Source organism: Cyprinus carpio, chromosome B17 (assembly GCF_018340385.1).
Source record: "Cyprinus carpio isolate SPL01 chromosome B17, ASM1834038v1, whole genome shotgun sequence".
Lineage (NCBI taxonomy): Eukaryota > Metazoa > Chordata > Actinopteri > Cypriniformes > Cyprinidae > Cyprinus > Cyprinus carpio.
In genome coordinates, this window is record NC_056613.1 from 6,861,234 (window position 1) to 6,879,872 (window position 18,639).

At 37.5% G+C, this 18,639-nt stretch overlaps 3 protein-coding genes across 7 annotated transcripts in view; 1 reads left to right on the forward strand and 2 right to left on the reverse strand.

Moving 5' to 3' along the window:
- The window catches only part of LOC109106883 (apoptosis-stimulating of p53 protein 1-like), a 40,358-nt gene extending 38,941 nt beyond the window's left edge, over nucleotides 1-1,417 (reverse strand). For 3 of the 4 annotated variants that reach the window (XM_019120145.2, XM_042741908.1, XM_042741907.1), the window contains exon 1: nucleotides 1,208-1,417. In XM_019120145.2, coding sequence (XP_018975690.1) covers nucleotides 1,208-1,216 — 9 coding nt within the window. In that variant the 5' untranslated portion in view covers nucleotides 1,217-1,417. Of the gene's footprint in view, nucleotides 1-1,092; nucleotides 1,113-1,207 lie in introns of those variants that run through there. The other variant, XM_042741909.1, reaches the window with a different exon arrangement.
- A 1,205-nt stretch (nucleotides 1,418-2,622) lies between these two features.
- Nucleotides 2,623-7,218, reverse strand: LOC109106884 (protein tyrosine phosphatase type IVA 2-like). Of its 2 annotated transcripts, none has more exons than XM_019120149.2 (8): nucleotides 7,066-7,218; nucleotides 5,376-5,452; nucleotides 4,817-5,080; nucleotides 4,496-4,614; nucleotides 4,312-4,404; nucleotides 4,072-4,202; nucleotides 3,431-3,505; nucleotides 2,623-3,342 (listed from the first exon to the last, which is right to left on the reverse strand). In XM_019120149.2, the coding sequence occupies exons 4-8, from the start codon at nucleotides 4,589-4,591 to the stop codon at nucleotides 3,231-3,233; spliced, it is 507 nt and encodes a 168-aa protein (XP_018975694.1). In that variant the 5' UTR covers nucleotides 4,592-4,614; nucleotides 4,817-5,080; nucleotides 5,376-5,452; nucleotides 7,066-7,218; the 3' UTR covers nucleotides 2,623-3,230. The 2 variants fall into 2 exon arrangements, with proteins under 2 accessions (XP_018975694.1, XP_018975695.1); XM_019120150.2 differs by adding an exon at nucleotides 6,290-6,328 and having other exon boundaries at nucleotides 4,496-5,080; nucleotides 7,066-7,150.
- Nucleotides 7,219-7,461: 243 nt separating this feature from the next.
- On the forward strand, nucleotides 7,462-11,019 carry LOC109107739 (gap junction beta-4 protein-like). The gene is made up of 2 exons (XM_042741916.1): nucleotides 7,462-7,903; nucleotides 9,200-11,019. Exon 2 carries the CDS (start codon nucleotides 9,220-9,222, stop codon nucleotides 9,979-9,981), a length of 762 nt encoding a protein of 253 aa, XP_042597850.1. The 5' UTR covers nucleotides 7,462-7,903; nucleotides 9,200-9,219; the 3' UTR covers nucleotides 9,982-11,019.
- The last annotated feature ends 7,620 nt before the right edge of the window (nucleotides 11,020-18,639 follow it).

An 18,639-nucleotide genomic window follows, 5' to 3' on the forward strand; every position in this document is an offset into this window, starting at 1 on the left:
TCTCTCACTTCTGCTGACTGTCATACACGAAAGCTGTTCCGGCGGATGACGTAGAATGAATGCATTGCGTGCGCCTCAGAGATATGCTAGTCTCACATGTTTATTTTCTGGAGCAAAAGAAGCAAAGTTTCCTTACTTTAGCAAAGGAAACCCAGTCTCCTCTTGGCTTATATTGTAATCCTACAACATTTTTCTTTACAAATCCTTTGTAGTTGTTTTCTCTCTCCGCATTCGTCACTAATCATGCAATGTCGACGTCCTATGTCATCCGCCGCAACTGCTTCTGCTTATGACAGATGGCGGAAGTGATAGAAAAGTGTTTATTATGTTTGAAATATAGATATTTTTCTTACAAAAATGCATGGATTCGCTACAGGAGGCCTTTATTCACCCCCCGACCCCCCACCCCCCTGAAAGAAGAAAGCCATATACACCTAGGATGGCTTGATGGTGAGTAAATAACAGGCTAATTTTCATTTTTGGGTGAACTAACCCTTTAACATTAACAAAAATGAATCGTATTGTAATTGTAATTTGCTACTGACAAACCTTATAGCTACAAAGAAAATAAACCAATATTGACCAAGTGTCTGTATACATACTTATACTTATAAATAAAGCAAGGTGATGCTAGAATCTAAGTGCAGAATTTTTTTTAAGCCAGTTTAAAAATCTCTATTAGTATTAAGCAACTGGTCCACTTGTGTTGTTCTTCATATTAAATGAAAAATTTTAAGTCATACATTTTAAGTGGATAAAGTGTCAAAACACTTTTGAGGGCCTGTTTAGTAGGGGGAAAAAACTGTAGAAATCATTTTCACTCAGAAATTGCCTTTAAATTTCACAAACTAGAGAAATGGCAAGTAACAAATCTTTAGTAGAAAAACTTAAATTAAACATACTTCAACAATCTTCCTTCAAAAATAATTTATATAATGTATGTAAATATAAAGAAATCATACATATTGCGCACGTTATTCACTCTAGGACATTTTACAGTAAGCCAACTCCGTCCAACCAAAATCTTAAAAGCCACATAGGCTGCTGTTGTTTTGACTTAAAATGAAATAGGCTGTGTGACCAGACACTTACCCCTCATAACAGGCAAAACACAATTTAATATTAAAATCCATACTACAATCATGCTCCTGGCCGACAGCTCTGAGTCTCAGCGGCAGTAAAGTATCATCAGCTGTTACAAACTTACCGGCATCATGATTGCAGAAAGACGAAATCAAACAGGAAGACCTGAATTAAAAAAAGAAGTCTTTAACTTCCAAAGAAGAGTGAACAAAAAGTTAAATGAATAATTCTGTTATTCAAGCCCTTTCCCCGTTATGAGTTTGGTCCTGTGAATGTGGTGAAAGGATGCGCCATCTGAACTGGGTCATTTACGTCACAGCGGCGTCCCAATCCAGTGGCTTCGGTGTTTTGTGCAGGTTTTTATGGCAAGCCGTTTTCACATTTATGTCTTTAACTAGCACCTGTTTATATTTTACTCGTATTTTTAATTCATATACTATTTACAAACTGTTCATTAGATTATTGTACGGCTATATGAGAATACTGGAATACATACAGTGTCTGAAAACTGTATTAATTTTGTAGTATGGACACTGGAATAGATACTGAATGGTAAATATCTGAATGGTTACTAGTAATTAAAGAATAAGTACTAATGACCGAAACGGTTACCAGCAACATCTGGAATACATACTAGTCAGAAATGAATAGCCTAATTGATATCTGAAACACAGATCACCTTAGAATTTAACTAAATAATTAAGAAAATTATTTAACACAGAAAATGAAATAAGTAGGTTTACATTGGGTTAGTGATTAAGCAATAGCATGTAATGAATAAGTACAAGATATTGGTCAAAAATGTGCTTGTATTGTAAACAAGTATTAGTAACATAAAATGTAGGTTTTTTTGTAAGGAGCAAATGTTAATCTTGCTTGCCATAAGCGTGAAGAGCCCGGACAACGGAATTACGCATTCTACTACTGCGAAGGTTTAGCTCATGAATATTAAACAGATCTTACTGGGTAGAACTTTCTAAGGTATCCAGTCAAGCAACTAATGAATATTCATAAGCAAATCCTTTACCATAGTAGGATTCACGTTCAGACAACATCAATTTGATTGTCTGTCCAGTGAATCTGCATTGCACCGACTCGTGGTCAAGAAAAGAAAACACCACCGAGTTCACACACTAGAAATTGCACAAATATTCTCTTCGTTTGGCCAACAAACAATTAATAAATCTGATTTTACATCGTTAATTATGGATATTACTAAACATTAATGAGTAAAGCAGTTCAATCGATTATTTGTTATAATACAAGATGCAACATATATTGTTTACCAACAAAAACGTACCATTGTATTGTCATGTTTTTGAACATGTGCTTTGGCAATATCATGGTATTTTCATAACTTAGACCATACATGAATACTGAAGATATTTACTACCATGATATACATTCTATTGTATTACAATCTGACATCTAATACAATGTTTCTTGCACATACTACAGTGTATAAGATGTGTTTATGCCAAAATTTCAGTTTTCCAGCATTATTAAGTGAAGAGAAAAAAAAACCCATGAAAACAAAAATAAAATGATTTGATTTTTATTATTTGAATTGGACTCATTTCACAATCGGTCTGGAGAGGAAGTTTTGTTGATTGGATTATGTAGGATTTTATTCATCTGTCCTTTTTACTGATGACCATAATCTAGTGTCCAACAAGTGCTGTGAATCTCTTGGAATGTTTAATATCTATAACATTAGATACAGTAGTTGTGCCCATGTAACTCTGGAGAAGCTGACAGACTTCAAGAGAAGAGAGAAGCACCAACACAGTGAGTTCACTTACTGCAAGATGTTGTTACACAATCCAGAAAACTGGGGACACCAAGTTTTAAATAGGGCATAAAAATCTAACAACTGCAGTCAATCATTATACCAATGAGTTTGTCACAATGAGAAACATCACTAGTGAGACCCAGCTTTGCCTGTGAGTTTATAAGATTGGCTTGACTGTTTGGTCAAAAAAAAAAAAAAAAAACACTAATACTGCACTTAACCTGTTTGTGTGCTTGGCACTGTAGTACAGCAAACTCCAGGTCCAAAACAGTAATCAAACAAAAATGGCTCATAACAACACTAACAATAATAATTATGTAAATAGTTTCCAAAGATCCTTTGGATGAATGTTTATTTACTGAATGCAGCAGTTTTGACCATTGGCATCCTTGAAGCGCAGCCGCATCTTGGGTTTGTATTTTTCAAGGTACATAAGTTGTTTAGCGTTAAAAGCCCCACGCCTTTTCCTAAAAAGAAAAATTATTCACATCACAAAATGACCACAAAAAACATATCCCACAGAAATAAGAAACTTAGATTGTGTGTGTGACTTACTGACGAATATACTGGACAGCATCTTCATACATCATCCCGCATTCGATTAAGGCTATGGCCACCAAGACGGGAGCTCTGAACACAAAAAAAGCCTGTTCTCATTTAAAACTATTTAAAAGCCAGGTCACTTGGTTATTAACCAGGTATTTCCCTGACTGTTTTAGATAAATGTTGAGGTTCACACCATTACAGCGCAAAATGTTCTAAAAGAACGACATGTTTCTGCACATCAGGTCCAGGATAACTCAAAAATGACACTGTGTAATATCTCCAACAACAAACCAACACTTCATGAAAAGTCAAAAAGTGAAAGTGACGTGACATACAGCCAAGTATGGTGACCCATACTTAGAATTCGTGCTCTGCATTTAACCAATCCAAAGTGCACACACACACAGCAGTGAACACACACACACCGTGAACACACACCCGGAGCAGTGGGCAGCCATTTATGCCGCGGCACCCGGGAAAGAGTTGGGGATCGGTGCCTTGCTCAAGGGCACCTCAGTTATGGTATAGCCGGCCCGAGACTCGAACCCACAACCTTAGGGTTAGGAGTCAAACTCTCTAACCCTTAGGCCACGACTTTCCCCATCTGTGTGTGAATCTGACTGAATTACACGTGCCCTGATAATACTTACCGTCCCAATCCAGCTACGCAATGTACTGCAATGCAACAGCCTGGTTCATCTTTAAATTTACATTTGAGAAGGTTCAACCAGTCATCAACAATTTGTTCAGGGGGTGAACAACCATCATCAAAAGGCCAATCCTAAAGGAAAACCCATTTTTGCATTAAATCCTCTGCAATAAACGCACACAAAATACCAAATTCCATCAGAATCTTTGGGATATTTAAAGATGTTAATCACAAATCTCACCAAAACTTCAATGCCTTCTTTTTCCACTGGTGTTTTCTCATAAGTTGCATCACAAACCCGGACAAGCGTCTGCACTCCAAAACTCTTCAGTTCCTAAAAGACATCAATATAGAAAAAAATAGTCAGCTTTGACCCTATTGTTAATATTGCTATTCATATGAACTGCTCCCATCTTAATCCTTACCTCTGTAAACTTGACCAGCTGTGAATTGGTGGGATTGTGGGTGATGAGAAACCTCATGCATTCGTAGGTGATCTCAACAGGAGCAGGGCGATTCATTTTGACACTCAAATTTAATTAGACTTGATGAAAAAAAACAACAACTTCTGAATCTTCTACAGGGGTAGAAATAATGATTTCAAAATATCTAAGCAATGTGACTTTGAGGCAAATCTCTCAACAAAAAAAGGGAAACAGGAGAAGGAAACAACTTTCACGCTCCCACGGTTTTAAAATAAAAACTAAAGAAGGGAACTATCCTTCTGATTCGCAATTTATAATTACCCCATTCAGGAGAGGAGAGATGATCAGTTGGCACTAGAGAGAAGGAACAACGATTCACTCTCTAGTACCTGGATTGGCTCTAACCGATTCATACACTTTAACTCTTGACAAAAAAGATGCTCCCCGAAAGTGCAGAATTTAAGACGGGCAGACAGGTAGTATAATCTTCATATGGCAGGCCCTCTGTTCACTTGTCTACAATGACCAGGTGCTGTGCCTGGCAGAAGTCTCCACTCACACTGACAAACGCCATAAATGTGCAGCCTGGAAAAGAAAAAGGATGGTGACCAATAAATAACCAGGGCAGTGGATCCTAAGGCAAATCACAACCAGCAAGTGCAGTGAATCAAAACATGTCACCATTAACACAAATGATCACCGGATATAGCCTACAGCTGAAGAGAGACCTCATTCCACTGCAGATATTGACTTTGGCCATAGGATGGATTATGAACTCTCATCATAAAAGCATACAGGCCTTGCCCAACATTATAACATGGTGGTATACATGGAAAATACTTCGCAATCGGTTTACATATATTTCCTATCATGCACTTACTTTCAATAAGTGAACAGAAAACAAGTTGAGAACTCTGCATTCTATCTTCACCATTCGTGACTGTCTCTACTTTGCACCTAGAAAAGATAAATCGACATAAAACACGAAATAAATAAGACTTTTCTTAATTTCAGACTATTTATTTTTAAAGAAAGAATTCCAGAATGGAAAATTAAAAGAGCGGATATGTGTCTATTTGTGTTAGTACAGACTTGTGCTATAAAAGCGTATCTTGTGTAACATTTAACACATATTAAACATTTGAAATTGCTTTCAAATATTAATACACCCTCAGTAGGGCTGCACAATTAATCGAATTTCTAATCGCAATTACAATTATGGATGCCACAATTACATAATCGTTCAAAGCGACAATTAATCGTTCAAAGTCCACTTATGTTATTCTGTGTGCTTAAGATGCGTTTTTTCTTTCTATGTGTTATCTTAAGGGTTCTTCCCATTATTTAGTTTTAGTATAACATTATAATACCATTCATATTTTTACTTTTTTATAATTTAAAGAAGAAACCAATCCGATGTATAGTTGACATTTGATGCTTAATACTATAAAAAAGCACTAAAAGTTTTTCAGTTAGAGTGTTTTCAGCTTGTTTATTTCCATTTAAAAATACGGCATGCAGTTGCATTAAACAATGGTATAAACATCATTCAATGTAAATTGTGATAATCGTAATTAATAATCGCAATTACAATTTCCAGGGAATAGTTGACAATCATGATTTTTGTCATAATCGTGCAGCCCTAACCATCAGATTAATATATATATATATATATATGGTTGTATGACACATATCTCAGTCACATCCACTGCCCATACACTGTCTATTTTTTACCATTATCTCATTCTTAAAGGGACAGTTCACACACAAATGAAAAATATGTTATTTACTCACCTTCATGTTCCTTCAAATCCCTATAATTTTCTTTCTGCTCTGGAAAGCAAAGGGAGATGTAAAGCAGAAAGACAGTCTCTGTCATCATTCACTTTCCTGACATGTTTTTTCCCATACAATGAAAGCGAATGGTAACTGAGAATGTCATTCTGTCCCTCTGTATTGTTTTCCACAGAAGACAGAAAATCATATTTTGGATTGGAACGACATAAGAGGGAGTAAATAACAAAAACAAAACAAAAATCTAGATAAACTATACTTTTAAAACAAAAAATCTGCATAATATCTATGCATGGAACACAATGGGATTCATTTGCTGACCACACATTAATCTATATTTGTGATGGACCGATTAAACAACCATTTAATTAAAAACTCAGATTCATAAAATATTAACTTTGTTAATATCCACACGCAAATCATCATGCTCATAAGACCCACTGCCTTATTGTGTAACGTTAAATGTTAAGGCAGTTTATATAAACAGATGTAGTTTACAATGAATATCATTATTATCTGACAGTTCAAGTCATTAATATACGTGTATACGACATACAGCATACTATAATTACATTACAATGGGAAATCATTGTTTAAAAAAATCCCAAATGTTTTTACGCGATTAGTTCGCTCTTGTGCGCCTAGCGTATGTTATAGCGGCTAAACCCTAAATGCGAATATATTTAAAAGGCACGCACAATTTCACAATCCATCAATCATTTATATATTCATTAATGACAGAAAAAATATAGATATGATATCATAAAGATACTTACAAAGAGCTGACGGTAGATACGAATACCGTGACAAAGAGAAAAAGGATTGAGAGAAGCTGCTAGCCGGCTAGCTCTCCCTACCGTAGAGCTCCCGTAACCAGGCGACAATTCCGGTCCGCGCAGATGACCGCTGATTGGCTGCCCGCAGTCACGTGGCCGACAAATCGCACCTTTCACCTTTGAACGTACGGAGTGGATAGACGTTCTAACAACTATATATTTTTAATAGTTGTGATTATTACAGCGTATATAAAAATTTTCGGTGGTAGATAAAATTATTTACTTGAAATAAAATAAGCATGAATTAATATAAAATGCTTTTTATATGAATTAAATTAGGTTAATAATGAAAACGTCTTTATAATGAAAAATAAACCATAAAACCCTATCAAATAGTTACACATATCATTAAAATATTTATTAAAATATTTTATTAATTACAGTCGACAAGAAACTCACATTACAGATTTTATAAAGTTATGTCACCATCTCCTGGTGAGAAAGAGTTATAGCATGAATTATTCGTTTTTCTATTCATAGCAAAAACCGACAAGAATGTATACCTGCGATCTGCTTTATATAAATGTACAGTATACCACACCCTCCTAAAGCAGCTCCATCGTCACAGATGTCTCATGTGTATAAACCACGCTTACACTCAGGTATGTTGGCGGCTAGGCCATCAGGATGGACGGGATTCCTTAAGGGCTTTTACTGTAGTCTCGCCCTTTACCTCTTTTTTGGCTTTGTTTTTTTTTTTTTTTTTTTGTGCTTTTGGTTTTGTTCTTTTTTGTGCTTGCAGTTTCGATGTCTATCAGGCAACTTCAGACAAGACACGGTAAGATCTGATTTTATGCATTATTAGTTATTACTGAGTAGCTACCAAACAAAGATAGATCTTATTAAAAATAACAATTATACAAAACAACATGAAAATGCTACACTTTAGTTAGTATGTGTATGTGGTTAGAAGCACAAAGTGAACTAATAAAAAAGTTGAGTATTTTATTGCATGTATCATTTTGTTAATATATAGCCTATACATTTACTGTTTTTATATTTATCAAAGAATCCTGAAAACATTGCCATCCACAAAAATATTAAATAACACCACTGCATAACGACTTCTGAAGGATTATGTGACAGTGAAAAGTGCAGTAATGGCTGCTGAAAACTCAGCTTTACCATCACATCACAGAAATAAATTACATTTTAATATATATTCAAATAGAAAACAGTTATTTTAAACAGTAATAATATTTCACATTATTACTGTTTTTACTGCATTTTTAAAGTCATATAAATGCAGTCTTAGTGAGCATAAGACTTCTTTTAAAAACATAATGTGTGTGTGTATATATATATATATATATATATATATATATATATATATATATATATATATATATATATATATATTAACAGTTTGAATTATAGTTTGTATATGTGTGTGTATGTACATATATATATATATATATATATATATATATATATATATATATATATGCATATGTATGTGTTTGTGTGTATATACACACACATTTTATGTTTATACTTTTTTGTTGTTGTTGTTTTTTTACCAAAAAAAAAAAACATCTTATGAGACAACTATGAGACATCTCAGCTGTGACAAACCCAGGTGCGATCCAGCATGACAAATCCACAATTCTGCCCGCAAAATCAAGACAGCAAGGATTAATAACGAGCAGGCTTGTCAACACAGGCTTGTTATATTTAAATGTGTCACCCTTGTGATTGCACAAACACTTATTATAAGGTTACCTGTCATAACTTCCATTTAAAGCACTTGGAACAGAATCAGATATTGCAAACTTTTTGATGAGATTTTTAGAAACAATCTGGAGTACCTGTTATGCACGGCTGAACGCCTCCGGAGTAGAAATATTAATCGAAGACAAAATCTCCACTGGCTAATTAAAAAAAGATAATCAGCAACACACAAAAAATGACATGATGAAAACCCATTAGTTTTTTGGTTAAATTTAGGGCATACTTTCATGACACCAGTTGTCAGGAGATTCACTGACCCAAACTAGAATGAACTGTTTCTGTGATTTTATCCTTGTCATTGTGCAAAAGTTTTGAGTTTCATATGTAATTGTGTTTATTTCAGGACACAGTTTGTGATCAGCGATGAACTGGTCAGGACTGGAGACCCTTCTTAACGGGGTCAATAAATATTCTACAGTGTTTGGTCGAGTCTGGCTGTCCGTGGTGTTTGTGTTTCGTGTTCTGGTGTTTGTGGTGGCGGCTCAGCGCGTTTGGGGCGACGAGAGCAAAGACTTTGTGTGCAACACCAAGCAGCCTGGCTGCAGCAACGTCTGCTATGACAGCACGTTCCCCATCTCTCACATCCGTCTGTGGGCCTTGCAGCTCATCTTTGTCACATGTCCATCACTCTTGGTCATAGCCCACGTCAGTTACAGAGAGGAAAAAGACAAGAAGTACACGGCCCTCCATGAGGGCACCCATTTATACGCCAACCCTGGGAAAAAGCGTGGGGGTCTTTGGTGGACCTACCTGTTAAGCTTGATCTTTAAAGCCACAGCTGATGCTGCCTTTCTCTATATTCTTCATCACATGTATAAAGGCTATGATCTTCCTCGCCTCACCAAGTGCTCACTTGATCCTTGTCCGAATACGGTGGATTGTTTCATCTCCCGTCCCACAGAGAAAAAAATCTTCACTCTCTTCATGGTGGCCTCCTCTGCTCTCTGCATCTTCATGTGTATCTGCGAAATGATTTATCTCATTGGAAAGCGTATATTTAAATACTGTATTATGCAAGAAGCACCACCGCAACGATCTAAAAGAAGAGACCCGACTCTTTCCAGCAGCCAAAACTTGAGTTCACAAAAATTAAAAGACACCTCAATGGACATAACTGCTATTTAATGACAGGGTGTCGCCAAACCTTTACAGCCTCAGTGAGTTCGGGATACGGGATAAAAAAAAAAAATCAAAAATTGTAGTAAACAAATGCAAATGCAAATAAATAAATACAAATAAATTAGTAGATCTAAGAATGATAATTAGTTAGTACAGACCTCATGTTGCTTTTAAACACAGTAATAAATAAATATTTTTATATGAAAGATGTGATAGGATTTTCACTATATGTTTTTTTTTTTTTTTTTTTTTTTTTTTTTAGAATATGCACTTTAGAATGAACTTTAAAAGTATAATGTATTTCAAAATAGGAATAAAAATCTGGGTGAAGTGAGCTGGGCTCTAAATACTTTGCAATCAATGTTAGACGGCTTCATGCAAATGTGGTATCGACCTCAAAATTTACATGTCTCCAACAGTACCATGCATTTTAAAGGGTTTTTCGTATTCGTATTATTATCTTTTTTGTATTCAGTGTACATGCATATCTAACATATCAATTAAAAATTCATTTAGATGCAGATTTGCCTTGGTTTCATTGGTTTTATGGAATCGACAGAGTAAAACGTTAGTATTTTAATAAAAGGATCAGTCACCCAAAAATTAGAAATCTATTATTTACTTATCGTAATGTCTTTCACAGATTTTATGTCTTCAGTTTTAACACAAAAAGAAATATTTATAGCAAAATGTCCAAGCTGCTCTTATGCAACCACTTTTATATTTTTTTGTAGTTTTTGACACCCCCACTTATATTGTATGGAAAAAAGCAGCTCTGATATTTAGCTTAACTCCTCATTTTATGTTCCACTGAATAAAGAATGCATACTTTGAATAAATGATGGCCAAACTTAATTGCTAGGTAACAATTCCTTTAAAATGACTAAAGTTAAAGCCAAATATGCTATATTAAATCTCTTAACAGCGTTTCAAACTCTCAGTATAATTCCTCTGATGCTCTCTGGATTTTTTCAGTCCTTATTTCTGTCAGCCTACACTGCTTTTGTACATAGAATGCATGTAAAAATAAAATCTTTTAGCACACAGTGCCCAGTGCATTTTCATTTAAATGTTACATAAGAAGCACCTCTTGATCTTTTGCCTTCAGCAACCAATGATTACATCCCTCCTACCTTTTATATCTCACTCACACACCACACATAAGTATATCACACTGCACACAAGGGCAAAAAAAAATAATAATAATTTAGTACATATTTATTTGAATGTGTTTCAATGATAATGTGAGAACAAAATGTGATTCTTTCATCCTAAGCATTTTATCCAACCTGAACAATTTCCAAGCACTGGCAAGTCGGTAACCTGCATATAATCTTTCAGTCTTCAGCACATTGACCAGAAAGAATACAGCAAATGTCCTAAAGTATGATTCACTCACTCTGTGCTGCTCCTCCTACACATGTGCCCTGGCTTCGGCTCAAATGCACACAGCAAACAATCCATCCCACTCACATACGCACACCAGCTCACACACACTTTTAGAGATACCACCACAGACTCATACACATTCAGCTGTATTCCTTCTCTACTGCTATATAATGTTTTAGAATCTGAGTTGTGCACCATTCAGAATTCTGTTGAGAATGCATATTTAACTATTTGAATCGAATCAGTATTATAGCAAACAAAAACAAAACTGTAAGTGTAATTTTTGTTTAAGGAAATAGTATTACATTGGATTTTTTGACAAAACATATGGGATATTTTCAGGAACATTAGATTTGAATATTTTTTTTTTTTTTTGCCATTTTATTTGAATAGGATAGTATTTATACAGGAAACGAAGTGGGAGAAAGAAAGGGGGGTGGGAAAGGTCTGCGAACGGGGACTCGAACTCGGGACGCCCAAAGCGCAACAGCGTTACATGTCAGAGCGATACTGCCAAGGCTATTGGTGCCGACAGATTTAAAGAATTACTAATAAATGTCATAATCCAATGTTTCCTAGAGAAATTTGTATGTAGATTTATTTTTTATAGTTTTTTTTTTTTTTGGAAAGGAAACCTTATATTGGTTGCATTGATGACTTTTACATTGTTGCAAATAGGCCTTTCTGAACATTATATTCATAAATATAATCATGAAAAATATGTTTCATGCTTTCCACAAAAATATTAAGCAGCACAATTGTTTTCAACATTGATAGTAATAAGAAATATTTTTTGAGCATCAAATCAGTGTGGAGTAATTGCTACTCAAAATTCAGCTTTGCTATCACAGGAATAAATGATATTTAATAAAAAATAATATATCAGAATATAATGCAATAATGTTTCACAGTATCACTGTTGTTACTGTAATTTTGATCAAATAAATGCTACTTTGGAGAGCATAATATTTAAAATATATTTAACGGTAGTTTCTAAAAACTAAATAAATTATACAACATACGTTATATAAACAATATATCATTTGATACATTGACCATGGTGGAAGAACACGTCATTTCTGAGAATGCTTCAGTTTACCCTCAAATCTTCCAAATGAAACTGAACATGAAGCAGCTTAAAAGTTTACAAGCAGCTTAGACCAACTTTCTGTTCTTGCCCATTTTGTTGTTGTGTAACTGTGACAACATGTTGATTTTCCATTCCTGTCATTCCAATTCACAATCCTTCGGGGTGGGGCCAGTTTATTTCAAATAAATAAACTGGCCCCACCCCATTATTGACAAACTATTTTCCTGTTGACACTGTAAAGCTGCTCTGACACAATCAGTATTGTATAAAGCGCTATATAAATATAGGTGACTTGACAGATTTTACTTAAAATATTATGGCTATATAGAATATTAGCATATTAGCATTAGATTAGTATATTAGTATGAGAATTCTCAAAACCATTTTGAAACCATTTTGCAAAACATAACTGAGACATCATAGTGGGAATGCATGTCATGTGTTGCTGCAGGATATTTGGTCAAAACCAAAAGATTCAGGTTGGACCCAGGAACAACAGTGAGGTTCTTGGTGCATATTATGCAGAACAGATGGAACAAAATGACCATAATGTAGGTTACAGCAGCATAGACACCAGGATATAGTGTGTTCGCTGACACTCGACCCACTTATGTATTATCTTGGCACACAATGCATTCAGTTTGGCCTCATTTACACTGAACTAATTAATTTAACTAAAAATAGCCCATTTGGCCCCTACAACACCACCAACATTTCAGGCTCCTTCACTCTGATCCCAAAAAATTCACATGAGAAATCATATATATATAGGCCATGAGACAGATGGAGAGATTGAAAGGAGGCTAAAGGGGGGTGGAGCCTGAGAATGCTATCCAAAAGCATGCTAAGTAAACAGCCAAGAATGACAAGAAATTAAGTGACAAAATGAAGACTTTGATCCTCCACATTTCATTTATTGACAACCCAGGCAAAATGCATTTCCTTTGCAATGTGTTAACAGGTGAAACAACTCTCCCTGCTGAATTTAAACTTTATTAACTGAGCTAAGCACACACATTTTACTGCATATTAAGCATTATTTGTGCTATAAACTGTGCTCCTTTATTGATCGAGGTCAAAATTTCTACATCAGCTTATTCACTACTCATCACTCAGTACTTAATCACAGTCAGTTCCTACCTCAGTAACATATAACATTAATTATTGTTATACAGAGCACACAGCATATAGCAAATAGAGTATCTATTACTGACATAACGTAAGTGTGCAATAGATTTTAAGCTCATATGCTTGATCTCTGATAGTCATATTGCATCCACGATCACCTATTTAATAGCCAGACTTATCAGTTAACATAAATACTTACTGGTCAACATAACATTGAAATCAATAACAACTTAATAAATCCATATAGCTGTCCACCATGACATAAACTTTAAAACAGAGATGCAGCTTAAAAGAGAGACTTAAACTGTGCTTCAACAAAACTGCAATCAAGAACACATCCAACTTTTATTGTGAGTACTGTAGATGTTGGAGTCACGACTTGGAAATAATATGTACATAATGAAAGGATAACGAAAACTAAAATACCTGTTTGTGATGTTAAAATTTCTTAAATGGGCTCTAATACAATAGGTTTGCCAGTGCAGTAATAAGACTTAGGATACAGACTTCACCTCAGTGTGTGTCTCTGCCCCCTGTGTGTACTGTGAGGACACCTCTTCCAGCTCAGCTCTCTCCTGTACAACAATAGCAGCCAACTCCCCAGGCTGGCAGGAAATCTGCTGAGCTTGGTTGCCATGGAGCAGTTTGTCTGCATCCGATTGGTCCTCGCTGAATAGCTCCTGCAACACCCCCTGCTCTAGCTCCTCCCAGTAGTCCCACGCAGGCTTGGAAGAGTTTGGCTCGGGTTCAGAATCAGTCAGGTCTGAGTCCCAGTCGCTATCTCCTCCTACAGCAGAGGCCAGAACAAAGTCTGCCTTAGAACCGCTGTCCTCTGATTCAGAATCTTTTGAGTCATATAACGAATGTCCCTCTGTAACCAGCAGGTGGCAGTCAGGAGCAGCCAGGTAAACAAAACTGTCTGTAGAGAGGAAGTCACATTCATCAGGGTAAGGGCAAGGTTTGGCGAAGGAAGTAGGAGGCAACGGCTCCTCCAGTGGAGGTTTGGTCATGCTTTCCTGTGTGGTTTGGGGCAGCACTGCCACTGCCAGGTAGACAAAACTATCTGTGGCAATGAATGGATCTGCATCACTCTTGACTAATAGTGTTTCTTTAGCTTCATGTTTGGAGGGGGACAGCGGTAAAGGCACATCAGTCTGTGATGTGTTCACAGTGTTAAGAATCTCTAGGGTTTGAGATCCAGTGTCCACAGGTTTCAAGCGTGCTTGTATTTCTGTAGCTCTGGTTGTAATCTCTTTACAAAATGCTTGCCTTCCTAGCTCTATGCTATTAGCTCTCAGCCCAGGGGGATCTTTTTGGTTAAAAGTTGTCAATTTATTTGCTTTTGGAATCGAAGAGTATGTCCCAGTCTTTCTGATGTCGACTTTTCCCTCTTCCCCTTGACTAAGAGATGTAATGCTTCCAAGATCTGACATAGTGATGTCCTCTCTACTGGTTTGGCTGGGATTTGACATGTAGACACCACTTGAATCTGAGTCTAGTGTCAGGTTGGAATCGGGTGACTCGCTATGGCCGTATTTGTTTCCCATTTGGGCGTCAATGATGGTGAGATCTAAACAGGTTGGGACCTTATCATGAGCGAGTTTAAGGCTCCCTGGCTGAGTCACAATAATATTATTTTGACCTTTGCATGTGTGTAAATTGTACTGAAATTGTGGTTCATCATCATCTTGGCTTCCCACAACCTCTCGGTCCATTCTCTCAATCTCCAACATATCTTCGGCACCCAGTTCTGAGCTTGTACCTGACGGAGCTTGTGAGCCACCAAACCCTGATGGAGGATGTAAAAGAGGCCAGCGCCTTAGGGAGCCAACACTTTGCAAATCTTCATTCCACGTCTCATCCCAAAGCAAATTAACCATCTCTAACACAGCTTCCCAGTTCTCTTCCTCACATTCAGGAGTGGTATTTTCATCAGTGCATGGCTCAACGCTCTCCTGTATGAACACAGTTTTGCTCTCTTCTTCTAAATCTTCCTCAATCACACTCTCAATTTTGCATGCTTCAGGTTTACGTTCCTCTTGCTCCCGCAAGAGCTTCCATTCCTGTAGTGAGCAATCCTTCAAATCTCTTGTTAACATAGACTTGCTGAGCTGTCCATCCACATTCCCTTGGTGCTCTGGGAATGGTGAAAGACGAGGAATGGTCTTTTTGTCAGAGACACTCCGGATTAGCAGAGAGGGTAGTGGGGGAAGAATCGGGAGGTTATGAACAGCACCACCTTGTCTTACCGTCCTCCTCCTTCCAATAAGTCGCCGGGGCCAGGTAGACTCCATTGGTGTAGGGGAGATGGCAGGTCTTTTTGACGTTTGGGAGCGCAGAAGGGGCGTAGTGTCTGTTTCAGCTTCAGGGGTGCTTGGTGGTGGTTCTTTCTCAGGCTCAATGTTCGGGGGTTTAAAAGTCAGAAACAGGTTATCTTTTGACATGCCCCCATTGTCCCTCATACCTTGGCCAATCTCTAGTTTGTCTTGGTCTCCTTGACCACTCATCAGGGCACTTACTGATAACTCTGACAGAGGTGGTCTCGGTGAAGATGGTTGGATTGGTAAAGATTGCCTGTTGAACTGCTGATGGTAGGGCAATGGAGAGGGAGAGAAGAACACAGAAGGTGTATGCGTTCCAGTGGAAAAAGGGGACCCAGAGAAGGGTGAAATCTGAGGGGTGGTGAAGCTGTTTGGAAAGAAGGCAACTCCTGGGTTTAAGTAGGTCTTTTCCCCTAGGGAGAGTTCGAATGTTTCTGGGAACTTTGGTGGAGCCAAAACCTTCCAGGAGTGGCGGCAGAGGTTGTCCTTCTTACTACTGTCCTGGTGATGATGCCGCTTGTTCATGGATCCACTTGGAGCAGAGTTGCAGGATACGCTGGGGGACGCCGACCTCACAAACCCTCTTGGTGACTTGCTCAATTCATCATTTGCTAATTTCAGAGAATCAAAAATGAACCTCTCATCCAGTTTTCTGCCACTGCTGCCTAGCACAGAAGACCTTGTGTCAAACATGTCTCCACCTGCTCCCAGGGAACCATTACTGGAAAAGTCAGTTTCTCGACCCCTTCTTGAACCCAGAGTGCTGTGTGCCGAACTGTGGTCGATCTGTTCATTGATGCACATTGTGTCATAAATGGAGCGTTGAGGGATGTACCCATCTTCATTGTAGCCCTCTCTGTCATCACCTTTTTTTGAACAACAAGGGCTCTGCCGTAAGCAGCCCGGTCGACTTAATGGCTTTCCCATTGTGTCAGTTCTTGACGATGGCCTCCTACACGACCTCCAATACAATACTCCAGAAGTCTAAAGCATGATGTTGCCAGAGCATGTGTACCAGATCTTCTTAGAAATTATTGGAGACAGACATTTTTGATTTAATCAAAAACTGAAAATACTTTATTAAACTAACTGATCTTCTGGTGTCTGCAAGTGGTTAGATACTCAAGAAATGGCTTCAGTATCTCCACTGGAAATAAAAATTCAAAAAAAAAACATGCTTCCCTTAATAGTTAATGCATAGTTTGACGGCAAAATCAAGTGGGAAGGAAGCAACTTTGTGAGTCAGCGTTACATATCCACATAAACAGATTAGCTTTTCATTCATAAACTGACATTAAAAAAAGCTGTAGGTCTGTCTATCCCCTCCATTTAGCCAGATATAAGCAGTTCTGTTCCAAATTTAGAGCTCCCAATCTCCTGAGGCAGCATCTTTACACTTCAAAAATGCACAGTATTAGAGCAAAAACTCACTTCTCTTCAAATGTGACATAATACTTCCCCATAGTCTCTTTGCATTGCCCCTCTTCATGTTGTTAATCACTGACGTAACTAGCAATCAAAGCACTGCAGGATGACAGATGGTCGGTCCAAGTCCCTTGTGTGCCGGTGGTCCAGGTGTGAAAAGTGTACAGGAATCCAGGTATCCAGTCTGTTTTCCAGCATTATCTTGCAGCACTCAGACACTTGTCCTTCGTCATACAGAAACACAGTTGGTTTGATAAATAGCCTCTTATTTCAACACCAACGGCAGCTCTTTCTCTCCCTCCTCTTCTCTTACTGCCTCACTATCACTCTCTCAGCTCCCTCCCCTGAGTTCTGAGGCTGCTTCAGGGCTTTAGCACTTATCAGGAGCTTAGGACTTTTTTTTGCCTCACTCATTTCATTTCCTTTCAGTCACTTTTATCTCAATTTTGTTTGACCTCTAATAAGATGACTTAGATTTTTCATCAGATGTTATCTGCATTTGTCAATATCCTTGTCTTATGTGTGTAAATAAAAACCTTATTTAAATTAAACGGTTAGCACAAATTGAGCCAACAGCATGGCTTTTAAGAAAGCAAAGTTTGACATTGTGCATTTTTCAAACGACGATTCAGTCATGCACTGCCAGATTGTCTGTCTTTGTTGTACTTCTCTCTCCCACACACTCTCCTCTCATTCTCGAACCCTCTCGAATCACACCTCATCTGCCCGGAGCACGCCCACACACTCTTTTTGAACAGGCAATATAAACGTGATGTGTCCCGGGGATGCGCTATCTTTCTGTCCACCATGACCAATTGTACTTGTACGAACAAATGGTAGGAGACATAGGCAAACAGCGTTTGCCCTTCAACAACTGTAGATATAAATAGTTCAGCTGCCTCATATATTGCTCCCATTATGTTAGCCAGGCAATGCTGGAAGTCAGTGCAGGCTAAATTAAGGGTCCTGATGTGGGACGTTCAGGTTAAACGTCAGACAATAATTGCATCACTAAATGCTGATGCATATATATATATAAGTGCTTTTCATATCTGAATTGCATGATTCTCAACAGCAGCCAGCAGCACATTCAGAATCCAGTGTGAAGCACAAGCAACAGCTCTTGTCTCTGTTACCATGGTAGCGAATGACAATTGGCTTTACATCGTAGGCTGGCGCTGCATCTATCTGTGCAAATATCAGCATAATCATGTGGCTAAACATTGCTTATTTGATTCCCCATTGTTGCCCTGTCAAGGTCCTGTCACTTGAACTAACAAAGCAGGACTGCCCTCTATTGACTGAGACACG